The 27,093-nt window shown below is 41.8% G+C and overlaps 1 protein-coding gene across 1 annotated transcript; it reads left to right on the top strand.

Moving 5' to 3' along the window:
- The first annotated feature begins 504 nt into the window (after positions 1-504).
- Positions 505-25,983, top strand: peak1 (pseudopodium-enriched atypical kinase 1). Its single transcript, XM_084017814.1, has 4 exons — positions 505-4,025; positions 12,025-12,263; positions 17,815-18,626; positions 21,782-25,983. Exons 1-4 carry the CDS (start codon positions 640-642, stop codon positions 23,162-23,164), a joined length of 5,820 nt encoding a protein of 1,939 aa, XP_083873940.1. The 5' UTR covers positions 505-639; the 3' UTR covers positions 23,165-25,983.
- The last annotated feature ends 1,110 nt before the right edge of the window (positions 25,984-27,093 follow it).

The raw sequence follows: 27,093 nt of genomic DNA on the forward strand, positions 1-27,093 counted from the left end.
TACTTTCAGAGTTCACTGTAAACCTAAAAACTATTCCTGCATGCGGTGTCAGCTTTTCATGCATGTGAACTCAGTTAAAGCACTTTTGAATTCCCTTTTTCATGTAACTGATTTATTTTAACATTGAGGTTTTGATTCTGTGAGTAGTATTAGTTACCTTTACCTTTTAGGCTGACTGATACAGCCAACAACAACACAGGGCAGCAATTCAGAAATAAGCTCTCACTACTTTTTAAACCTTACCGGTCCAGATGAGGGTTAGGAAGAGACAGACTACCTCATAGGATAGATTGGCTGCTAAGTAAAGAAAGTTTGCCACCTAATGGAGACAATGTGGCATTACCTTCCTTATATAGTCTCACTCTCTTTCTCTCTGTCTCTGTGATATAAGTGATATATTTGTGGCAAATTAAGCATATCAATGTTTTGTATTAGAATAACAATTAATTCAAATTTTGAAACATTTGATTAATTTATACCTTTCTCTCCTGTTCTCTTTCTCAGGTCCAGTGTCCTCCACATTTGAGACTTAAATAGTGTTTACCATTGTTATACTACAGTTAGTTCCTGTAGTCCATAGCTCCATGGAGGGGTTTCCTGTCCACTGACCCAAGCGGCTGCCTCACTGGACCAGCAGCCATGTCCGCCTGCAGTACCTTCACCGAGCACGTGTGGAAACCAGGCGAGTGCAAGAACTGCTTTAAACCTAAGAGTCTGCATTGTCTGGCTCAGAGTAGTGGAGGGAAACCTCCTTCTGAGCAGAGGCCTCCAATAATTCAGCAACAGCATCAACCTCCTGCTGGGGCCAGAGGAAACACAAATCTTACCATCAACTCCCAGAGGGCTGGCAGTGGGTCTGCCCGTTCAGGACACTTCCGTCCACCGGTGGCTAAAAAGCCAACCATTGCCGTTAAACCCACGATGATGCTGCCCTGTTCTTCTGCAGGACTGGATTCAGATGGCAACCTGCAACGACCGCCAAATGTGATAGAACAAGGAAAACCATCAGCCTTCACGGTCTGGAATCGCAATGGACTGAACCGTAAGAGGCCTGGTGGGCCCAGTAACAACAACGAAGGAGAGGATGGCAATGAGGAGATTGAAGGTTATGGACAACTAAGCCCAAGGACCCCAAGTGGAAATAACAACAACAGTGGTCTGACAGATGTCCTAAAGGAAATTGCTGGGTTAGGCCCTGGCCCTAGCCCCACACCCCTTTTTGGTTCTAAGGACTTGTTTTGGGGGCGAATCAGTAGTTCGTACCGACAGTCCTTGGAAAGAGGCCTTCCAGCCTCAAGCTGTCTTGCCATGGGGAGCAGCAGTTGTGGTGGTGGTGGCACTGTTCAAAAACGGGTATCCCTTAGCAATAGCTCTGAGGTCATCAGCACAGAGGGTGGTCGCTTTTGCTACCCTGAGTTTTCCAGTGAAGGTGAAGATGATGATGATGAAGAGGAGGATGAGGACGAAGACACTGAAAGGGATGATGAACATGAAAGCTGGGATGAAAGTGATGAAGAGTTACTTGCCATGGAGATCCGTATGCGAGGACAACCCCGATTCTCAAATTTCCGCGCTGCTACAATGTCTCCAGTGCCCTTTGCGGCAGGGAAAAAGTGGAATACTGTGCCACTTCGCAACCGCTCACTAATGCGGATTTGTGCAGTGGACTATGATGATAGCTATGATGAGATCTTGAATGGATACCCCTCCATGGACTCCAATGGAGCACTTCTTCCCTATGGGCCCCATGACATGCAAGTTAGTGGTTTCTTATCAAATTCAGAGTGTACCACTTCTCCGGAATCATCGTCATCACTACCAGAAGATTCTCATACGACTTCGAGCAGTGGGAGCAGTGCCCCATGTGCTCTACGAAATGGCTTGACTGCTCACACATCGTCTAAGGCACCTGTACCCTGCACTTCTCTCCCCAAAAAGGAGCCGGTCCACAGAGCACTGAGTCCACTCAAGGTGACTGAAACACACAAGGCTGTCCTGGCCATTAGATTAGAAGATCAGGATGGCAGAGAAGGCACACCAATGCCCCAGGCCCTTCCAGGTCAACCAGTCACTATTAGCTTCAGTCCCACTGAGGAGCAGGCTAAACCATACCGTATAGTGAATTTGGAAAAATCTCTGATCTGTAAGCCTTACACTGTAGTGGATGTGTCAGCATCCATGACCAACAAAGATGAACAGTCTCTAGACTCTACTCCAAAACCCAAAAACTTGTCAATGCCTTCGAGTCCTACAGCATACTGTAGCACTCCTTTAGGTCATCCCCTGTCTCCAACATCCCTTCTTTCTCCTTCTTCTCCTGCAATGCCAACATCACCCACATCTGTAGTTTTGTCAGGTTCCTCTCGAAAGAAATCAGGGAACATACGATACCAAGAAGTGTGGACATCAAGCACAAGTCCTCGCCAAAAGATACCTAAAGTGGATCTAGGCGTTGCGGGTCATCCTGGCCCCTCCATTCCTGCTCAACACTGCAACCACAAGTCAGCTCCCACTTCTCCTATTGCTGGGCTGTCTTCATCCCGAAATGTTCCTGTGAAATCCTCCAACTTATCAGAAATAAAGTTTAACAGTTTCAATAATGCAGGCATGCCTCCTTTTCCAATTATTATTCGGGATGAGCCAGCATATGCCCGCAGCTCCAAGAATGCTGTTAAGGTACCTATTGTCATCAATCCAAGTGCATATGACAACCTGACTGTGTACACAAGCTTCTTGGGACTTAGTGGGGAACTGCCACAGCCAAAGGGGGTAGGTAATAGGGTTGCCAGTCATACTTATGAAGAGATTGGATCCTCTGAGAGTGTCCAGTCCTCATCAACCGAGAAAACCATCTCTGGTAGAGGCACATCAGAGAGAGCCTCATCTGAAGAGACAAAGGCTCCACCTGAGACAGTGTCAAAATCCCCAAATTTACAATCTAGAACCACTACAGACTCTAGCACTGTGACAAGCACTGTGGTCAGCTCCACAGGAGCCCTTTCCCCCGCAACATCAACATATTCCCCTGCCATTTTTGCCATTACTGCAAACCTACCAAAAAACAGCTCTACTGCCAATGCTGGTACACACACTTGCAAGACAAGTGGAGATGCTAAATGCAGTAAAGATGATAATAAAGACTTAGCGTTGTGCTCTGGGACAGTGGCAAGCCATAGGGAGGAGGCCAGTGCTGTGCTTTTACAAATTGTGGCCTCCATTCAGCCTCCCCAGTCTCCTCCAGAGTCACCCTCAACACAAACCAATACCGTGAGTTCTGAGGAGCTGTATGCCCTCCCCCCTGATGCCATGCAAGAGACTCTCACCCGACCCAAGTCTCTCTTTTCTACAACTGATGGCTGTCTTTCCAAACCCAAGAAGGAAACACCCTCCAAAGTTTTGTCTAAATCCCAGAGTGCCTCTGCTGCTGTACCACTCTCCAGCCCCCAGTCAGAGCCCAATGCCCCTTTCCCCCCTCCTAGATCTACATCTTCCCCTTACCATGCTTCAAACATCCTTCAGAGACGTTTTGGCAACTGGAGCAAGAGCTCTGCCTCCAGTTCGCCTGTACGGCCCAGTGAAGGTGAAGCCAGCCCAGGTGGAGAGGCGAGACGCATTTCAACAGAAAGCTCCAAACCCAAGCGCTGGATCTCATTTAAGAGCTTTTTTCGTCGGCGGAAAGATGAGGATGAGCAGAGAGAGAGGGTGGAGAGGGAGAAGGACAAAGGCAAGTTGGTTGGGCTTGATGGAACAGTCATCCACATGCTTCCACCACCGCCAATCCAAAAGCACCACTGGTTCACAGAGGCCAAGCCAGAGGACCCCACCCAGAAACCAACAATCATCTTCACCTACAAACCAGAAAGTGGCAGCACCCCTGGTGATGGAGAGGGAGAGCTACGAGTAGAGGAGTGGAGAAAAAATGCACCACTGACACCTGATGATAGCAAGGAATCCAGACCTCTGAGCCCAGGGCGAACATCACCCTCACACTCCACTGACTGTGATCCCATCAGCAAGGATATCAGGTATTTGTCCAAGATTTTCCAAGGTTTTAATCACTCACATGACCAGAGCAAAGCCTCTAACAATAGCAATTCATAGTAAAGATTCTGCTTAAAACTGGGGATTATCCAGTTGGTATGCTAAACATAAATATGGTTTCAGAAAGAAAAAAAAAACTTAAAGCTGGTAAACTAAACATCTATTGCAAAGGACTGCCAGGTAATATTAAACAAGAATTAACACAGTTAAGTAGGCTACATCACTTTTCATCATAATCATTGGTGCCATTGAATATTATCTTACCAACCTGATAACGTTGCACTATGGTGTTGGTCAAAAACAAGCTATCACAGTAAAGAACATATTTTACTATCAGTGAAAACTCTGAGTCTGAACGAGTTTTATTAAAATCACAAAACCTTTTTAATATTTCAACAAACTAATCTTAACATACAGTGGCGGAAGCAGTACTCAGATCTCTGCTAGGAACATAATACTACAGTGAAAATACTCTGTTAAAACTCTTGCATCCAAAATATTACTCAAGTAAAAGTACAAAAGCTAAAAGTTCATCACATTAAATTTGCTGCTGGTAAAGGCTGATTTTAACAACTTTATATATTGCTGGGTAGTTTTATCTCCAATAATACATCATCATGTATTAGTTGATTATATATTATTTTTAATAATCTGGATCTGCAACGTAAATTTGTCAGAAAAATTTAGTGCAGTAAGAAGTACAATACAATAGAAGTACTTCAACATGGTACTTACGTAGGGTAATTTACTACTACATTCCACCACTGTTAACATAAATACATCTAATTGTTTTTCCTACTCTAGTCAATAAATGTGACAACAGTTGTGAAATATTACGTTTCTACTCAATGTAACAATAATTACCGACAGCTGCTAATGTTTTTAACATCGCAATTCATAATTGATCTGTAAAGTAAACAACTATGTTTTCCCGAATACAGTTCATATTTTCAGTAATTAACGAACGTTGAATGTAAATAAGAGGTCTGGCCTAAGCCACTAGACAGGATGGTACCAACATGTACCATGTTATCAATTACTTTCCATGCAACAATACATTTTTATTGCAGTAATACATGTTTGCCGTTATCCACATGCATTTCCATCAGAGCATTCATGACACCTAGCTTAAAATGAAGATGCTGAACCTTTGCCAGCTGCTCCTCCAATCTGTCATGGATGCTTCTTCCACTATAATACAGAGGTTTTTAATATTCATTTGTCATGTCTGCTCGCCCACTTTCCAAGTCAAATGCGTGGGTTGTACAGCCGTGGTCTCTCCATTAATGCCGTCTATTACCTGAACAGCAGGCTCTGTGCTCAGCAGTTCTCCCTTCATTTGGGACCTCACAGCGTGTTGCAATTCATAGCAGACGGATCAACCTTTAGTCAATTTATCACTGATGCAATATTCCCTTAAGCTCCTCAAATTACACCAGAGCCTCACTTACACACACACACACACACACACACAGTCATTCACAGTCATCAGTCTACCTCTTGCATTATAAGTTCATTATTTGTCTTTGACCTGTCCTCTGTGTTTAATTTCTTGGTCTACTTTTCCATTAGTCTGACTTATGATGCCAGATAAAGATAACCCAGATGTGCAATACAATATATTTTCTGACTTAAATTATGAGCTTGTCTCGCTGAACATAGCTTGTTTTCACCTAAGAAATTAAGCTAAGTGCCCAGAAAGATGGTAATCTGTCAAATAGATGCTGCAGTGGCAAAAAAAAAAAAAAAGCACACACACAGACAGCAAGTTGAATAATGCACTTTTTTTTATTGTTAATCTTTTAATTTGTGACAATTTTTGTCACAATTTTAATGATGAATTAAGTCTACTACAGTAAAAAAAAAATACATATCTTCCTTTTTAATGTAAATCCATTCACCCCAAACCCTACAGTAAGTATGAATTGTGAACTCATCAAAATCAGTTGGTTAGAAAAAGTAATTCCCTACGAATGCACGTTCCCACCCATTGAAATGAAAATAAATGATGCAAACTGACTAATTAGTACATGTTTTGTGAGGAGTGGTGACTGAGCAGCTAGCAAAAGAAAAGGTTCTTTTGTTGTATGAAAACTTTTACATTTAGAAAGTATTCCTTACATAAGCTGAAGCTCTACAGTTTCCTCTCCACTTCTTTCTTGGGTGTCATGTTGCTTTGTGAGTGGAAAAGGCATGTTCCCATTCATTTTGTAATCACCACAGAAGACTAACTGAAGCCAGCCACTGTGCACCATCTTTGATTGTTGTTGTCATGGAAGAGTGGCATTTTGTGTCAGTGGTTTTTCCACGAAATGCATCCCACAGCCACCCACATGATTAGTAGGAATAGCACTGTGGAATTGTGTTCTTAGCATTTGTCACACCCACATACAGTTTAGCTTGTTCAGATGTTCTTGTTTATCTTCTCACGTGATCCATCAGATTTTGACTTCCACCTTCTTTTATCTGTTTCTTCTCCTCTTTGTATTTCAGCCACTCTCATACTTTCCATTTCTTCTGAGTTTGTGATCAAGGTGCTTGGATTTCCACCATCACTGTCTCTGTTTTCGTGTACATTTTTTTTTTTTTGCTCCTCTTCCACGCCACATTTTCCTTCTTTGAGCCCGGAGCACTGTGAACTCTTGAATATTTCTCTCCTTTATCCTGTCAAGAGCTTGTCCCCATTCTGTCTCCTTTATAGCGTCCTTGCTTTTTCTCTCATCCTGAAGTTTCAGCTCTATAGTCATCTAGTTCCTGTCTCTCCTCTCACTTTATAACGAGCGGTAGAGGAATCAAGTATACGCTAGCTTTGCTATTAATATGGGATGTCTTGGTAATACCATGCTAAAACTGGGTATATGATGGTGACCTGAATGTATTGGAGAGTAGCCAGGCAAAGTTGGAGTTCTCACTCATGTCAGTCAGAGGCTCAAATGAAGAGAAATAAAATTAGTTTTTATTTTCAGCCTCCTCAGTACAAAGCTGGTTTGTCAATAGTGGCCAATATTGAGTTTCATCCCCAGAACTGATGTCAGCAGTCGAGATGAACTGATGCAGGATCCCTCATTCTAAATATTTCTCCAGTTTATATGAAGCAAGGAACATCTGCCGCAACATTGAAGTACTGACCGGCTGTTTGCAATAAAAGCATTCAAGCAATTATATTTGAGTCTACCAACAACATTTCTTGAATCATTAATTAAGCATTTATTACAACTATTTGCAGTATTGTATGAGACACATTCACACTAATTAATAAAGTCAGTGTGGGATCATATGTAAAGCAGACCAGATTTAATACATCAAACTGTTAAACCAGCTCACCTTTGGCCTAGTGTGCCATATTTTCTTTACCCCTGTCTCTGTCAAGTATTGGTTTGTGACCCTGCTGTTAACAGCCTTCACTGTGAACTTGTTAATCAGTAACTCAAAACTTCTCCTTTGGTGCCCAAGTTTCCGGTGGTGGTGCAAAAGTAAGATGTGACAAAGTCTGCAGTCAGGATGTATTTGTGAAACGTGAATAAAAATGTCTCAGAGGGAAGCGTTCTTTAACAGCTGGTCTGATTGTTATTTACTGCAAGGTCCCTCCAGTCTTAAAGAAGGTTGTAAGGATTTGTTGTTGTTGTTTTTTTAAATCAGTGCTTCTGCAAAGTACTGGAGCTTTAAAATATTTCTGAAATGTTATATTTATTTGTTAATCCTTGCTTTTTAGAACATGTCGAAATAACATATTTTTACTTACCGGTAGTTGCACTAACCTCCACTGTTGACTGTAATCGTGGATGTCTTCATATGAAAGAAAATACCTAAGTGAAAGGTTTTAGGCTTCAGAACAGACCAGCAGGTCAGCGATTGGATGTCATGAATGGCTCACATGGGTCACTTAACAGACCTTTTTCTTTATTGGCAAATGAAGAGTTAACAATGCTCTCTTTTTTTTCTTTTTTTTTTTTACTGCAAGTTGTTTTATTGGCTTCCAGTGGGCGTGTGCTCTACAGCGCTGGCAAAAACACATTACCTTAGGCAGGTAAGAACATTCAAAGAGAGAGAAACAGAGGAAGAGGAGGAAATAACACATGTAGGGAAATACTTTTGGATTCTTTGCAACTAGCCCGGCTTATTACTGCTCTTTCCTAGAATGTGAACTCACCTTTGCCTTGTCGTCAAGGTTTCCAGATGGGAAGCTGTGTAAGCCAGTACAGTGGGTAAGAGCTGAAACCATTTTCTTTCATTCACTTCTGTTAATGCCTGTGACCATCCAGGTCATTCGAAGCTCTATTGACTTAGTAGGGAGGAGAGGGTTTTTGAGATTATGTGATTTTTTTTCTTTTTGGATCAGAGATTGTTCATTAAACAGTGAATGCACTGGGGCAGCTTCATGCTGTCTGAACAAGTCAGGTCCTGACATTGAAACGTGTAGCAGCCATAAAGGTATTTATTGTGTCAAGGGCCTCTCGAGATGTCTTTCCACTCTGGGTGTATTGCTTATCCAGGATTGTGTGCTGGAGATTGTCTTCCTTGTGATTTAATACTCTTTTGGGTCATTTTTCAGCAGAGTGTAACCTATAAATAGTCTGGTTTTCAGTGGCTTAATATTAGTTGTACCCTTGTGTATGATACATTAGAGTTTGCGTGGTTAGTTAAAACCAGAACCATGTAATGACGTCTGTGCATGAAGACAATTAGGGAAGAATAAAAGAGGAAGCAGATTTTTATAATGCCATTTTTCTGCACTTATCCTAACACCGGTACTACAGTAAACAGTTTATTTTTGGAATGGTACTCATTCTTCACAGTTTACTTACTCTTTGTTTTCTAGTTGGATCACAACAATGGGCCTTTTATATCAGTTGTCTACTGCTGGCGAGCACTAAAGGAACGCTCTGGCAACTCAGAGGCTATTGATCGACCCTTTTTAAAAGACATACAGAGTGCTTTTGGTCTACAAAGACAGATCATAAACATGTCAGATCTGGTGTTTTCCTTAGACGCAGAGCCCCAGGGTAGAGACAGACACACGAGCAGCTGAGTGTTTTCTTTGAGTGTTCACTTTTCTATCACGTCATAGTGAAAATATTGCAATAACACTGGTGTTTCTTATCAAGGACTCGGTGTTGTCTCCAAAATGCCAGTGTAGTAGCAGACAAATGACTTTTCAGATTAGATTCTAATGTATTTGGAGGGCTACACCGTTATGAAATTTCCAAATATGTCAGTGTCAGTTTTAGTTTGAGAAATATTTACTTGGAAAATAATGTAGTCATCCCTCAACTGAAAAATGAAAACAAAAGAAGCGTGGCCCGAATGTATCTTTATAGTCATTAACCGCTTTGTTTTGTTTATGATAAATGTCTGTTGGTATTGATTTTGCTGTTAATAATTATTTTAGATGCAAATTACTGTGAATTCTAAACTTAATTCAATGTTATTTTCTGTTCTTTCTGCTTCACACATCTCGTCACAACACCGTACACAAGTGCATGAATGATGATCCATACAAATGTCTCTTTAATATTTTAGTATATATGTATAGACTATAATCAAGGCACTCTCTTCTGACTCTTCTTTAGTTTTGACTTGTGTATAGATTCAAACACTCAGCTGGACAAATCCTCTACAGTGGGAACTCTGTCATCTCTTGAGCTATACTTCTTCTTAACAAAGACTTTTGCCTCAGATCAACTCAATCATTAGTCATTATATGTGTAATCATAGTTCCAGTCAAAGGAAATGACACACTTGATTCAGGTGAATACAAACATTACTCCTAACTTGCCCCACCCATGACAGCGACCCCGGCTGTGAAAACACCTCGGTGAACTTTGTATGATCTTTTGCCATTATTGTTTGAGCTACTTTATTTCTTCTTCTTCATGTTAAAATTATTATCATTATTATTCTAACAGATTAAACAATATGCCACCACAATAGCATCTGGAATTTGGAACAGATGGCAGGCCCAGCCACCTGCTGAAGAGCTAGGTAGCAGCTTTTTTGTGTATTACAATACAGTAGTTTAGAATGTCACCCAACCTGGGTGGCCACAACCCAGGTGGCCTGAGGCTGTAATGGCTCATTCAGGTCACATTGACAGGCCCCCGGCTGAACTGTTTTTAGATCAGAGGGCAGTAACCAGGTTGCTTTGAGTATCTTATTTACAGTGATCAGATGGGCAGACTGATCCCAGATGGCTTTTGCTGAAACACCAGCTGCTGAGGTGTATTCATTTATGTATTTATTCAGCGAAACACAGATACCCAGGTGACTGTGACAAAAATCCTGTGATTTTATGTTGTAGTAGCCGTTTAAATATCTAATATTAGCAAAATTAGCAACACAATGAGGACGGACCCTGAGAGATGAAGTGCATACCATTTCATACCATTAGCACGGCTTGTAAAGCATCATGTTTTGTTCCGGAACATCTTTGACCGCGTTGTTTAGATCCATGTTTCCTTGCGAGCAGTCTTCTGCTGGCACATTAATGAATATATTGTCACGTTATTGACACCTCTTCATCTCTGAAAGAGTGTAAAACCATTGGCAGGGTTATATAGCGTCTCACCTGTGTGCACATGCAGGTATTTTAGTGTGCATGCACGAGATGATCAAAATGGGGAAGCACTCAAATACTAGGGGTTAAACACTTCCCATGGTACCTTTAAAATTCAAACTGGCTTCCAACCATGACATGTCAGAAACATTGTATTTGCAGCGCAATAACGAGGTGATGCTCACAGGGCCCCACGGGCAATTGTGGTCCTGTCACTTCCTTACAAAGACACATCCTGTATGTGGCAGATTGCCTGTGCAACTTGTGTCGCTAGCAGCAACAAGCTACAGTTACGACACGGCTCATCATAGCATCTCCAGGACTTTCACACTGGGATTGAAGCCACTGTGCCATCTCAACACTCACAGTGACAACACAGTTGAGTAACTGTAAGATATGACCTACATTTCTAGTGGCCATAACTCAGCTAGACCAGTGTCAGTACATTATGAAGTATATGGCAACCATGAAAGGGAACATTATCATATTCATCTCTGCCGTAAGAGCCGTGTTACAACCGAGACATAAAACACAGCCAATCATGAAGACGTCAGGCGTCGCGTTTCATAACGCCACACTCCATAACGATTTCTTGAGGTGACAGTTTACATCAATGTCAGATCATGTTTTATTTTTTCAGTAGTTTCTTTTTTTAGTCTATCTATCAAGCTTCAGAAAGCCTGCATGTACTCCCACCGCTTTAAGTATGTGCTTTCTTTCATTAAAGAGAGCTTTTAATCACAAGTCTGCCACCATATCATCACACCTTCTGATCAATCTGCTGTGGTACATGAAATCCATCTCACCTTGTTAAACACTTCAAATCATACACTAGATATAGACCTGCCTCATCACATGGAATTGTGACCTGCTTTACCTTTTGCTTACACCTTCGCTCAGGGCAACGTACGTGTAGTGGTATATAACCACACACACACACACACACATAATTACAGCTATGCCACCTCTAATTCATCACTTGCTCAGATGAAAGAATGAGCTGATTAAGTGATGCAGACAGCAATCTGAAAGCTTTGGTGGAAAACCTGCCATAATAATAACAAAAAAAGAACAAATGCATTTTGTTTGTGATTTCTTCATACCCTGTGATCTTAGATTCAGTTATCTGTCACTGACGAAATTAACAATGACAGACCGAAATAACAGCTCGTTTATCATCTATAAACACTGTCTGAGCAATAGAGCTCACTATTATCATCCCGTACTTTTTGTCACAGATATTTTCACGCAGAATTAAACCTCATCACCAACAGAGAATAATGAACAAACTCAAAGCAGTAGAGAAAATGGTATCATAGATGCAAACAAAGGGAGAAAGGAAAGAAGACTAATTTAATCAGAATGTTAATGGAGCAAGTATTCCACATTTTTATATCTAAATGTGCCATGCCCCTCTCTGTCATCTGCAGCCAGGTACCAGTCAGTGCCAGCAATGCTAGGGATCGGGAGCCGCCCGGCGCTGCCTCCCTGCCTGCCAGAGTGAATCTGGGACTGGTGTTTGGGGAGGGGGAGGAGGGCCGCGCCAATGAGGTTAACACACCGGCCTCAGCCAGCGAGGGCACCGCCAGCCTCGGGGAGCCAGAAGAGGAAGGGAATCACTCCCACTCCCCCGCCTCCAGCCAATGCAGCGCCACATACAGCAACCTGGGTAAGAACGATGCATGCAAGATGATTTGTTGGTCTTAAGCTTGTGTATCATAAAGCTATTGTACAAATGAGCATATTTCTTCTGTGTGGGGCTGATTTTCTGCTAATCCACTATACATGACAACACTATAACTGCCACTATGTTATGTATTAACTGACTTTCACCTGGGTTTAATGTTTCAGTGCTTCAAAAATGTGCTTGTTTCCTTTGCAGAAATCACTGTTTGCTGTAAGTTTCTCCTGTAGCTCAGAATATACTCCCCGTTAAAAAAAAAAGCTGAAGAGAAACATGGGGATAAAATGCAAATAAGCTGCTGATTGTGCTCCACAGTCCCTCAGAGCAATAACATGGATTTATTTATTTTTTAAACTCAAATTTTGCTTTTTGAACAAAATAGTACTAACTAACTGGATGGATGAATATTGCCCACATTGTCAGTATCTGCAGGTCACAAGGTTTTACTTTTTTTCAGCATCAACATATCTTCACATGTGACAAGCCACAATTTATTCCCTGCTAAAACAGCTGGAGATCTAAATCCCAACACATCTTGTCACACACCTTCATCTCACTTGAAATCTAGAATATCTCTGAATGTGTTATTTCAGTTTGGTGTGCCTTTTTGTGGGGCTGCCTGCGTCCCTGTTGAGCCTGGACCAATTCTCATCGCTCCCTCACATGATTCAACAGATTAGCCTCCTGTCTCCATCAATATCCTATTCTCTGTAATCTTCTCTGTCTCATTGCCTTTGTCTCTTTCTCTTTGTTGTGTTTCTGAACGATATTTGATACGATTGATGGGTTTGAAGGAGGCCTGCACTAATAAGCACATTAAAAGAGTAGGTATTGCACGACTGACCACAGTACTGCTATCAGTGTCATGAAAGATTGTATCCTCATATTGTATCAGAGACTAATTATTACATTGTCTTTGTTCTCAAAGTATTCCTAATTGTCTGGTCTGAAACATCAATGTTCAAGTTGACTTTGAAAAAGGCATGAAAGTCTCCTTCACAGCCTGAATCTTTTCATCAATTTTTACATGACTCATCTGCTTGTACGATAGTACACAATCTGATTAAATTAAAAGAGTGGGAATAGGGAACGGAGCAGAGGAGACACTGCAGGTGATTAATAAACATAGATATCATCATGAATCTTCCCTAGATGATCACATTAAGAATTGTTTTTCTTATAACAAGTTGTCTGTAATGAGACTTTATCTAATGGCAACTTTTGGTTAATTAAGGAGGTTATAGACACAAATAGACAAAGTGAAGAAACAAAGAAATGTGTAATTTGTGTATTTCCTTTCCACACATCTAAAAAAAGCCATCTGATGGATGCAAAATAGCCCAGACTCTCAAAATTGACCAGTGTATGAAAGAAGATTATGTTTTCTTACCTGTGACATAATTTGAAGCTAAATATTGCTATATCTGCTGTAAGTTAGAAGCAAGATCTGACACAATCATCAGGACACATTTATATGTCCTTTTGGAGTTGCAGCTACTGTCCTAAACATACAGGAATTCACCCAGCATACTGCAATTGTTCTGTTATTCTACATGCAACCAAGCAGCCTTCTGGGTTCTTGGTTCAAAATGAAGATTTAACTGTGAGATATTAGTGCGCAGAGCGTTTTAATTTCCTTTTGAAAGTAAGAAATCCAAATCACAAGAGAGACCTTTTTTTCTTTTCTTTTTTTTTACTAAAAACAGATTAAGATTTTTCACAGCAGCTCATAACAATTTCAAACAGTCACAGAAAACAAAAAAACAGAAAATGAGGCGCAAATGCCCTCTCTGCTTTATAATACTACTGCAGTCTTCGATTTGACATTCCTCTGATACCATGATGACATAGTTCCTCTGTCGCAGTCGTTTTGGAGCCTGGTTGTTGTTGACAGTTTACATTTCAATTAGATTTTGTCAGGAGATCAGTATTTCAGATTCGGTGGTGGTGGTGGTTGTCTTGTAATGAGCACATTAACTCCAGGCTTCTAGAGGGAGAGAGAGTTAAACATAGCTGGGCACTTAAAACATAAAGCTCTGTGTGTGGGAAACAATCTCCTATGATCAAGTGGTGTGTGTGCGTGTGTGTGTGTGTGTGTGTGTGTGTGTGTGTGTGTGTGTGTGTGTGTGTGTGTGTGTGTGTGTGTGTGTGTGTGTGTGTGTGTGTGTGTGTGTGTGACAGAGAGAGAGAGAGAGAACACAAACACAAATGGTAGAGTGGATAGTGTGAGGTTTCGGAGTAGATGCATTACAGAGGTCCTTCACTGTGTCCACGTGTTGGTGTTTATGTGTCACACCGTGTACCCTGTGTGTGTATTTGTGGGGCTCAGACTGCACACTGGCTCTTGTGGATGTGTTAAAAGCTCCCTGGACGTCACATGATGAGCTGCTCGCAGCCTAATTCTACAAATGAGGAACGAAGGCAGGAGTGCGCATTTGTGCGTTTGTTTGCCTTTAGCGGTGTAGAGTAACGATGCATCATTTTGAGTGTGTTTAGTCGTCAAGATTAACACCATAGCCGCTGAGTTTCCACTTCTATCCTGCCTGTTTACTTCCCAGAAATAGAACTGATTTGCCTCCGCTCTCTGCTGTCCACAGCTCCGGTTATCTGCACACGTAGTAGAGAACCACATTCACTTAGCCTCTCTCTCTCTCTCTCTCTCTCTCTCTCTCTCTCTCTCTCTCTCTCTCCGGCTATATACAGTACAGTATACACACACTTGTGTTTTTAGCAGAGCATCAGTAGGAGGCAGAGCACTCAGTGCCTCACTCAGTGAGAAATCTGAAGTACTGGTGGGAGCGCTGAGTCTGCCTGTTGGCACCGGCGGCTCCGTACAGACTCTCAGGGATGGAAGCAGAGAAAACCGCCTCACTCTGCCTCCGTGCGCAGCTGCTGCACCGCTTTTACCTAAAAACTTTGAGCCATTATTGGAACTGAGGTAGGCTTGTTTTTCTTGATTTTCTCCCGCTGTCCCTCGTTTAGCATGTGCCTCAACCCGTTGCCTCTTTGTATTTCGCTTCCCTCAGTTTAACCACCCACTCCTCTGCTTTCGCTTCATTCCTCCCCTCTTTATTCTACCTACCTCCTCCATGGTTTCATTGGAGCACGATGGCTGAACAGTAATCACTCTGCTATGGCAACAAGTTTCTTCATCTCCTTACAAATAGATATTGGTGAATCCTGTTCTGTAGAATTGTGAATAGATTCCTTAATGGGGCATTTTATATACCATTTTATATATTTTATGTATATCAATATTAAAAACAATACATTTTTATTTCATTCTCTGACGAGACTACTGAATTATAAATTATTCTTCACCAGTTCTGAGTTGCAGTTTAAATTTATATTTTAAATATACATAAAGAGGAAGAAAATCTTGAATCCTATCCTGTTGGATGATGTGTGATGCCTCTGAATCTGCATGTGTTGGCATCCATATGTGTATGGAGGAAATAGAAAGCAGTAGAAAAATAGTTGTTTTAGTCACATGAGACTCTCTGTTTTTAATCTGGAACAGATTTTGGAGGATTGGGACTCTCCACTGTTTTATCTGCTGGAGATGAAGGGTCAAAAGGGCAAAAGACTTTTAGTTGAATAACAGTGTTTTTAAATGATAAAAAAAAATAAGTTGAAATCAGTTTCAATTACTGTGCACCACTTATTTACACTTTACTTTATTTTGGTGTTACTTTTACCACCATCTTCCACACTGTCATCTATTACATTGAATTGTCAATACAGTGTTGTTTGGCACTGATAGTATAGCAGGTTACATTTTAAAATGTGATCCAATCCTTCACAAAAATGTTACAGCATTCTGTGTAGTTGGGTTAAAAGGCCATTTAATTCAACTAGAATTGTGCTTACTTCTTGTACAGTTTAAGTAATAAAAATGACATTGTGCATTTCTTAAAATGTAAATAATGGTACACGTGTTCATTTCTTAATGTATGTTATTATAAAAATAATCTGCAACTTTTATTTATCAGACAAAAAAAGAGGAAATATTGTAATGGCCATTTTTTTTTTTTTTTTTTTTTTTTTTAAGGTTTATTTCACACCAAACCACAGCAATCAGACACAACAAACACCAACATACCAATACAGCAACAACACAGCTAAAAAACAACAACACCTGGCCTGAAAAAGAGACGAAGCATAGCTTTTAAATTCCCATCCTCCATTAGTTCATTCTGATTTCTTTCAGAATGCTTAATCGATCAATAAAAATATTAATTGGCAAACAAGCACAGACTGGGTGAGTCTTACGTAATTTAGTTAAGTCACAGCCACATGCTGCAATAGCAGATCCCTACGACTGGAAGAGGGAGACGCCTGTTTTCTTGGATGGATTACTGCAGATTGGTGGAAGAACACATTAAATATAGCCTACCCGTTCCAGGGAGGATTACCCAGACTCATTTACCTCATCCTGACAGCTCTTTCTTAAGATGTCTTTTGCTTTCTTAAGATGATGGCAGAATGACACGCATGTGAGGAGTCACTCGTAGAATTTAACAAGAATTTGTGATCAGTAGCATTTGCACTGCGCAAAGGGAAACACTTTTGTTTTTGCAGTTGCCTTCACCAAAGGGACGGAAAAAGTCATTTGGCAAAGGATGTGACTTTGAAACACTCTCCTACCATGCAAGTGCCATGGCTGCCTTGTTCCTTTCATCCTATCAGACACTTATCTCTGACCCATCTGCATCTGTGGTCCTCGACTCCAAAGAACAACGAGGGCGTTCAATCAACCCCTCAACCCTCCAATTCCCTCCCACCACCATCCCAGAAAAATAAGGTCACTTGATGCCAGTGATAAATGTGCCCTCCTTGCTGCCTCCTTAAGCCCCACTGCAGAACAGAACTGCAGATTGAGTCGGGCAGCTGGATGGTTGGAGGGACGACTTGTACCCAAGCTGTCCTGCTCTCTGGCTTGAATATTCCTCAGGGCCACCAGATCCCTCACGTGCCGCAGCACACGACCTTGTGTCAGCCTCTTGTCATCATGAGTGGTCTTCATGTGGGAAGAACCAGAAGCATGGGCAACACTGGTGGCGAATGAAAGAATGATATTAGTTTCAGGTGTCATTTTCATCCTTTTTCGGCTGTTTGGAATTCTGATTTGACTTAAGTGAAAGTCACATTAAATGAATTACATTTGATGCCATTTCAATTTTATATATATATATATATATATATATATATATATATATATATATATATATATATATATATATATATATATATATATATATATATATATTCCCTCTGACACTTTGAGGAGTAGAACTATAAAGTACAATAAAGTAAAAGTACTTCAAATTGTACCTGAGTACAATGTTGAACTAAAGGTACTAATTACTTTCCACCAACAAAGACTGCCCAGTTAGTACTTTCTTTCTGCTCATAAACAACATCATTATATTGTTTTCCACACAGGTTTTGTGGGTCATTGGTTTAAGCATTCAGTTTGAATTTCATGGATTTGTATTCTTCCAGTACACATATTGTTATCTTTATTTTCCACCAGGTCAATCCAGAGCCAACATGATCCCACTGAAACAGCCACGAAACATCAAAGCATCCAACGATACCTTGGCTTCCATCGACCTGGATGGCCTTGCCGACCAGCCTGCTCCTAAGGCCACACCTCCACCACTACCTAAGAAAGTCATACCTCGCGCCATCACCGAACACAGCCTGGGAGGCAAAGAGTCGGTCCAGGGAGGCCTGAGACCTCGGGCTGAGGCGAGACCCGGGGGCACCAACCTGAGCGTGGCCAACCCTATCTACGACTTGGACTCCACTTGGGAGACAGCTAGTCAGAGCTCCTCACTCAGCTCCGAGCCTCATCGAGTCCACGAACAGGAGAGCGTTGACTCCCTGGAGAGGCCAACAGCCGCCATGGCTACCAACAAGGGCCGCCCAACTAACAGCGTGCCCTCCCTGGTTCCTCAACTTGCTGCACCGGGTGCTACAACAGGCAGAGAGAGGAGGGCCTACCAGAGTACAGAGTCTCTGGCTGGAAGGGGTCGGACAACGGGTCGAAGTGCTGCTGCTGCTGGAGGCTCCAAACCCCAGAGGCCTGCTCTTTACAGGGGCTTAGACAGCTGGGACGAGGTGGTGGGGAGGATCCGCGGGCTTCACACAGACACGCTGCGAAAACTTGCAACAAAGTGCGAGGACCGTTTCATGGCTGGTCAGAAGGATCACTTGAGATTCGGTACAGACAGCTGGTCCCACTTCAGGCTGACAACTGGGAAGCCTTGCTGCGAGGCAGGGGATGCAGTATACTACACTGCCTCCTACGCCAAGGACCCGCTGGTCAACTACGCCATCAAGGTGAGTTGTCTGGTTCCGTTTAGAGATCAGTTTGTTCTGCCGAATGAATGGCATGCTTTGTAGCAGCAACAATAACTTTAAATTAACAATTAATAAATAGATGTAGGAACTATTTTGATTAACTAATCATTTCAGGGGGTTTTTTCAAGACAGAAATGCCAGACATTCTCTTACTCCAGCTTGTCCAATGTGAGGATTTACGTTTTTGTCTGTTTTATCATTTTGTAAACTGAATACTCGCTTTATGTTGGTTTGACAAAGCAAGTCATTTTAAGATGTCACCTTTTTTTTCATTTTATAGATCTAATCAAAGAAATAATTTGCAGATCATAATGAAAACAATTGTTTGGTACAGCCTTAGTGCTAATTCCATAGGGAAACCATTAGATTTGACCAAAAAACAACAACAGGTGTTCCTTGAATTGGTATAGAGAAAACATAATTTGGTTCTAATAATTAATTTAGTTCAGTTTATGTTAAGTGATACTGTATGGCCTATATTGCATCGACTTGCATGTCATTATTTTACATGGATTACATTAAATTATCAACTGTGATCTGGAGACATACAAAATACAAACTTAAGCTAGTTTAAAATTTCAACCACAGACATTCAGAGTAATTTATACTGTATGTGTGTTTTTACCAAAATCCTGCAACAGACAGCTTTTTTTTTTGTTTGAATTCATTAGTTTGGGTTTTTCCGAGTCCTCACTTTGCTTTCTCACTATGGCTTTTAAGATACATTTGGAGTCTGGTTGTTGCTGTCCTTGCAGTAGATTTATTTGGTTCTTAGAATGTTTGTTTTTGTCTTCAGTAATCTCCTCCCACTCCCTCAGCTGAGGTGAAGGAAGATGTGTGCTGAAATATTGGCACTTAAACTTTGAGCCTTTAGGGCATGACGTTGTACAGTCAAACCTGTGTGCATGCTTTTGTTTTTTGTTTTCTTCCTTTCATATGTGTAATTGTGTGATGGTAGTATTTTCTCTACTTGTGATACTGTGTGTGTGTGTGTGTGTGTGTGTGTGTGTGTGTGTGTGTGTGTGTGTGTGTGTGTGTGTGTGTGTGTGTGTGTGTGTGTGTGTGTGTGTGTGTGTGATAGAGAGAGAGAGAGAGAGAGAGAGAGAGAGAGGTGCAGTCGGGGCTGAGCTTGACGGAAGCTAAATACAAAGCAGATATGGATGAAGGTTGCATTATTCACAGGATATGAAACTCTCCACCGCACTTCAAAGCTATGCTCTCATATTAGCTGCCGACTTTCAAGAGAATGTCTTGTTATTTTATGATGCTCATCCATAAATAAGGCAACCAGGAGCAGCAGAACACAAACAGGCTCAAGCTTCCCAATTAAATTCCCCCAATTCGCCATTTTAATATGGCCTAGTTGTGCTACCGCCTTCCTTAACCCCATAAGTGTAGTTGATTCTCCTGCAAATTAGATCTTACATGCTGCAATGTTTTTAATGCGGTGTTAATTATTCATAATCCACCTTTAGCATGTCCGTGCAAATTCTTGACTCAGAGGAATTCAGCGAGGGAGCGGGTGTGCTTTGAAGTGTCTCTGAAATGTCAGCAGTAAGGAAACAAGAGGGAATAATAAATGAAAGTGCACGTGTTAACCTGGAGCTTGGTGTTACAAGTGGCAATACACAATATACGTGGCTGGCAAAATATGACGTCGAAACAGCGAAAACTCTTCATACGTCTTCAGAGAATGACCAGGAGGCAGAGGGAGTTTGAGCCGACATGTTTGAACAAACATCCAGGAAACATTCACATTCCTAAAGAGTTACACGGCGTATTTGATAGGAAGAGTTCTGCATCCCACATTACAGTCTAGTGTACATCATGCCAAAGAGACCAGTCAAAGTCAATTTTTGCATTTGCAGTCAAATAGTTTAGGTGCCAGTTTTTTAAACTTGAAAATAAAAGTATGTACGAGAAAAAAGGTTGATTAATTTTACCAAAAGCTTTTAAATTAAATTGGAGTTTTTTTTTTAAAATAATGTAGTGCTGCCATTAGATAATGCATTACTTTCTTTTGCATGATTCCATATCCCTAACAGGTAATTTGATATACAAACAAATAAAAATGCAGTGGACCTTTAAAAATTACTGATCAGAAATGATACTTCTTAATATTTAACTGGCTGTGTAAATGAATTGTGTGTTCTCACATTCTTCTTTTTTCCCTGAATCTTAACACCAATTTCAATCATGTTTTATTGTGTCGTGTTAAATATTAACAGTTAAACAAAAAGTAACTCGTTAAGATATCATGACTCCTTTCCTTGATTTGGCTTCTCTTCTCTCTGCTGTGTTCAAAATGTAGAAACACAGAGCTGCAGACGCTGTCATTGTGGTTTAGCTCTCGCTGCTGTTAGAAACAGTCTGAAGTCTGCTCGCTGCTTCTCTCCCATTTGTCATTAACGGAAATGTTCTAGAGAAACAGGGACGGAGAGTTTTTGTAAACAGAAAACACCTTTGATCTGGGTTTTTTCCTGTTATTTATCTATTAGAATGGTGTATTTTGTTCCTGATGTTGCAGAATCTCCCATGACAGTCGAGAGACAATTCATCAAAAGGAATGGCAGTCTCTTAATATCATATCACAAGTCAGGCTGATAAACATGTAAATGAACACGGGCACAAACGTTGGCTTGGATCATTTAAACAGGTCATACGACCTCGCTTTGATGGAGTATACCGTGGACCTCTAAAACTTTAAAACTAAACATCTGTAATATATATAGTAAATACATTGTTTTCAATTTTACTCATTTCCTAAAGCTGGGCATTGTACTTTTTTAGCAAATGTTACTCAGAGATTAGTAAATAGTCTATTTGTATATGGGACTCAAATTAATTCAAATTATAGTAATATAGGAAAATTACACATGGTGCAATCATGTGGCAATATGGATGCAGAGGAAGACGATATAATGGGCTTTGGATACACAGATAATACTTAAAAGTTGGGTCTATTCATTGTCTTTTTTATGGGGTTTGTTGAAAACATGAAACAAGAATACTCTTAATGACAATATTGGCAATTTGGCAAATTATTAATTCGCAATTGGCTTCATTATGAGATGCTTTACAGCTCAAATCTTACACTGATGAAAATATGCTCTTTCTTATCTTTGTGTCTCCAGATCTGTCGGAGCAAAGTAAAGGAGACCCAGCAGCAGTTCTTCCACAGCCTTGCAGTGAGACAGAGCCTGGACGTGCACTTCAATATTCAACAAGACTGTGGACACTTCCTGGCCGACGTCCCTGCCCGCCTGTTGCCCTGGGAAGAGGAAGAAGGCGAGGAGGAGGAAGAGGGAAAGGAGGAAGATGGAGATGGACTGAAGGAGAAAGAGATTAAGACTGAAACCAAGGTGACGGACTCCAAAGCGCCAAACGGTAAATTAGATGAAACCCCGACAGCAGGTCACATGAACACTCTTGGCCGCTTGAGGAGCCGAGTGGTGGTGATCACACGGGAGGTGCCTTTCCAGACGGTGGCCGACTTTGTCCGCGAAGGCGTGGCGCGACACACTCATAACCCGGAGCTGTACGAGCGTCAGGTCTGCCTCCTGCTGCTGCAGCTGTGCTCCGGCCTGGAGCACATGAAACCGTATCATGTGACCCACTGTGACCTGCGACTGGAAAACCTGCTGCTGGTCCACTGCCAACCTGGCAACCCCTGGAATCTGGACATTCTTGAACCCAACAATAACAGCAACAGCAGCGGCGGCGGCGGCAGTTCGGGTGCGACCTCTGCCGGTGCTGCCACGGCTGCCGCCAACGCCACATGCCCCGCCCGCCTCATCATCAGTAACTTCTCACAGGCGAAACAGAAGAGCACTCTCATGGCCGCCGACCCCGGGACGCTGCGCGACCAGTCGCGCCTGGCGCCTGAAATTGTCACAGCGACGCAATACCGCAAGTGCGACGAGTTTCAGACTGGGATTCTCATCTACGAGATGCTGCACCGGCCCAACCCCTTCGAGGAGACGCCGGAGCTAAAGGAGCGCGAGTACACGTGGGCGGACCTGCCGCCGCTGCCTGTCAGGTCGCTCTACTCACAGGGTCTGCAGCAGCTGGCCAGGTTGCTGCTCACCGTCAACCCCTCTGAAAGAATCCGCATGTCCGAGGCGCGGGCCTGCCTGCAGTGCCTGCTCTGGGGCCCTCGGGAGGACCTGTTCCAGGCACTGGGCTGCAGCAGCACGGGCCCCATGTCAGGGGCTACAAGCAGCCAGCGCGAGGCCACCCTCCAGAACTGGCTGGACCTGAAGCGGACACTGATGATGATCAAGTTTGCCGAGCGCTCCCTGGACGCGGCTTGCGGCGTGAGCCTGGAGGACTGGCTGTGCTGCCAATATCTGGCGTTCGCCACCACGGACACCCTGAGCCGGGTGGTGCACATCCTGCAGCAGCCGCAGCCACATCCTCCGTCCCAGAACCAGAGCCAGCCAGCACACGCAGCCCCGAGCCAAGCCCAAACACATCAAACACACAACCTCCACCTGAACCAGTCGCAGCCCCTCTGAGTTACTCTGTTACTATGGCGATGGATCCAACTCCCCCACCCCGTACGGTCCCCTCTGCTGACGCTAATGTGTGCTGTAAGCTAATAGTCAGCTTTGTTGTCGCAGCAGCCACAGGGCTCACCTAAAGCTAAACAGCTGGTTGTGAAAATGTGTTTTCTTCATGACCTAGTCAATCAGTAGAGTGAGAGGTTGTGTTTCCATCAAACTGGCTAGGCTTCATGATCAGGGATCTCCTTATCCTAAAGCAACAGCAGGATGGTTGAGAGTCTGGCTTGTCTGACATGTTCTCGGATCCAGTCTGAGACGATCCGTTCTAAACAACATAGCAAGTTGAAGTCCTTTTGGCTCGTGGTAGTGACGTCTCTTTATTATTCACTTCATCTATTTCTTTAGCTCACAGCTCATGTTGGTTAAAGCACTCCACCAGTTCTAGATTGAGGGGATTTAACGATTGTCTGAGGGATTTTAGATTTTGAGTTCCAACCAATTTCTGCAGAGTGCAGTTTGTGACAGACAGATATTATTTCCATGGTAGCTGTCTCAGAGATTTATTAAAGGCACTGTCAAATAGAATACATTTGAGAATTTATAGTGTTACACATCAATTATCTATAGAAACATTTCTTTCAAAGTACTGGAGGGAAAGCATCAGAAAGGGAGGTTTAACTGAGGAGTGTCGTATTTTAAGCAACAATGAATTCCTCAAAAGAAGCAGACTTTAAATCTGTAAAGGTCATTTGAAATAACCATTGGCAGATTTGTCGTCTTTAAAATCAAATCTAATCAGTGTGATCCTTTTTTGTTGTTGTTCCAGACTGATGCAAAAGTAAAAACCCATTTTACCAATGAAGCCAAAGATTTTAGAAGTTCTTTTACCAGAATTCTTTATTTCAGTTTATTACTAAATGCAGTCAGACATTATTGCAGTAACTACACCTGTTGTTAGTCCTAAACTTTGCACAGCTGAGACTCAACTATAAATGGGTGCAATGTCAGTCGTTATGGTTCAAAGTTCATAAGTCTGGAGTCAAACCCTTAAATGTATTTTACACTTCTGCACATGAGGTAGGTTTCAACACTGAGCGCATTTTGGCTTCGCAGAGGTTTTGAAGTCCAAATGGCTGTTGGTTTGATTTGGTGTGCAATGAATATCTTTGTTTGTTATTTCCTTCAGAGGTAATAGCGTATGGAAATGTGCAGTCTTTTGCTTATTCTCTCTTCCATTAGTTTTGTGGCACATAAACTGATTCATTTCAGTTAAATCCTGCAAATTAAGAAACGGTTCAGTATACTTCTTACAATGGATGGGAGACAGGGATGTTTCAGGGACTGCAAAAAAAAGTTCTCCTTTGTCTATTGTGTTGTTTTTGTCAAGTTGTTTTCGAAGCGGCTCTGCGTTTACGGATGACATTTTGCACATTCAGTCTGAACGTTGTTCCTCGATGGAGCCTGATGACATGATGGCACAGGAGAGACGGAGAAGTTTCCGTGGAGACGAGGAACTGGATTTGATTTGCTTCGCAGCGTGTGGAATGTAAAAGTTTTCCTGGACTGAAACGGACATTTGGACCTGGACCTGGTCTCATGCGCTTCAGAGACTCATCTTCCAACTGAACCACTTAGTTTCACAAAATGAACTCTTTGTGTGAAAATCAACGACGGCCTTGAGGAGGAACTCAACCACTGAGACTTGCTTCCATTCCGCCTTCCTTTTTTTCCCCCCGTCCGCTTTCTTTTCATCCGGCCAATGGGACGGCAGATCCTGCATCCACGCTCACTGCTTGTCACTCAACAGATTCATTCTGCTTTAATTAAATGAGCTCTGTGATATTGATCAGAACCTTTTAGCCTGGAGTCAGTGGAAGTGATACATGTATACAAGCCTCCGCTGAAAAAACAGAAAGAAGGTTTTATTCGTGGTTGCGATGATCAAACACGCCGAAAAGCATCTTTTACTCAGAACAAAACAGCAATGGTTTACTTCTGTTGAAGGTTCTCTCGTCGCTTTCCAACTGACACTGCAAAAAGGCTCTGCATGCACAGGTTTATGATATATTTGCTCTGGTTAACTGCAGCTCATCACTGGGAAAAACCAGGATTCTGTGATTACTGCAGACGCACAGTAGGAGACTAAATGTTCGGTGGAGAGAAAAATGAGACAAAGCAGGTGTGAGTTTGTTGCTGCGTTAAACGGTTTGTGTACTAAGGAATGTGTGTGGACAGCACTGGTGGCTGTCCTTGTATCTAGAGATTTAAGCCTTTATATATTATATATAGTATAAATATATATAACCGTTATCTATTTTAATCCACACATTATTTTGTCAAGTACCGAGCACCTCTATTTCTGTCTTTAGAGAGTCTAAATATCATTTATTCATTTTTAAAGCTTTACGTTTTTCAACCTCGCTCGTCTTGGGGGAAGAAAAGGGTGAGTAGTTATCACTGTCCTGAACAAAGGATACATGAAAAAGATCTAATTCTTTAAGGGTTAAGGAGCATTGATATACAGAAACATGTACAGTATTTTTACCCCTCTTGTAAAGTTATCAGCTTAGGAGATGAACCACTTTGAAAAGAGGCTGAAGGATGACTTCTGCACGCACCATTAAAACCCAACTTTCATCAACTGTACGGCCAACAGCAAATATTTGCTACTTTCTCTCTTTGCATTTTTAATTGCCACTGAACGGAAAAAAAACAGAAGCTCTCCGAGGCTTTCTATTAATATGTGTACAGTGTGTCTCCTGGCCTGCCGCCATTTATTGTTGATCACGTTAACCAACAGTAACAGAACAATAAATATATGTTTTTATATACACTTTGTGCCATTGTGTTATTGCCGGTGTGGTGCGTTTTAATTTACCCTCCGATAGAGAATAACTAGAGTTTATAGGAACTGAGAGATTGTAAAAGAAACAGATTTTATGGCATTTTAGTCATTTTTTAAGTCTATTTCACTGCTGTGCACCCTTACACATGCTTGAGAGGACGATGAGTTGTTTGTTCAGTAAAACACTTTGTTTGACATCATCATTTTGGGCTTGATGCTACAGATTTCAACATTCCACTGATTTCCCCAAAATAACAACCATCCTCAAGCCCTGGGCTAATAATGAGCCTTTAAATTATTTACAGTCACCATGCTAAAACTGGAAATATATTCATCTTCTCGGGGGACCATCGACCAAAGCTCTGTGAAAATGTTAAACTCAAGAGAAACCTGCGACCTTGAGTGTTTGAATTGGATTTTGAACTTGAATGCCTTGTGTTTCTTTGCTGGCCGATCTCAAAGGAGCCTGTGTATCTCAGTGATTGTCGTGCAGCAGTGTAGGAATCTCTGAGCCTACAGGGTTATTTAGTTATTGATTAAATCCCAGGCTGATGTTTCTGTCTACATAGATTGTTGGATGTTTTTCGGAATATTAGATTTAAGAATTAGATTGAGTGAATGTTTACCTAATCATGTTCCTGGCATTTCTTGTTGTGTCTTGTTCATCTTTTTTAATACAAAGTTGAGAGTAAAAGATGACTGTTTGGACCACCTAAAACACTGATATTTGGCAACATATGAGTCATACAAACTTAGTGTAGCGGGTTATTTGTACTTTTGTGCTTTTATTGGATTTCTACTGAGGCATTTCTGTTTCATAATCACTACTGTATTTCCACCACCAGATGGAGACATTGAAAAGGCAAAGAAAACCCAGAATGCACCATTCTCATCCTATTTGAAACTGACTGTTACAATGTTTCCTTTGACTCTCATGTGTGCCACATTCAGTCAACTCTATGTGGCTGTATGAATTTTGCAGGATGAATATGAAAGCAAAAAATAAGAAACAACACAATTGATCTAAAAGCATGAGGTGATGCCGTCTAGACCGCCTTAACTCAATGTATAGTATTTCATATCGCATGACAGGGAG

The sequence above is a fragment of the Eutrigla gurnardus genome (assembly GCF_963514095.1).
Source record: "Eutrigla gurnardus genome assembly, chromosome: 9".
NCBI classification, from domain to species: domain Eukaryota; kingdom Metazoa; phylum Chordata; class Actinopteri; order Perciformes; family Triglidae; genus Eutrigla; species Eutrigla gurnardus.

Excerpts from the sequence above, each read along its gene's own strand:
- peak1 (XM_084017814.1), top strand. The coding sequence starts at position 640 with ATGTCCGCCTGCAGTACCTTCACCGAGCACGTGTGGAAACCAGGCGAG. Across the intron at positions 4,026-12,024 it reads CCCATCAGCAAGGATATCAG|CCAGGTACCAGTCAGTGCCA; the intron begins GTATTTGTCCAA and ends TGTCATCTGCAG. Across the intron at positions 12,264-17,814 it reads CGCCACATACAGCAACCTGG|GTCAATCCAGAGCCAACATG; the intron begins GTAAGAACGATG and ends ATTTTCCACCAG.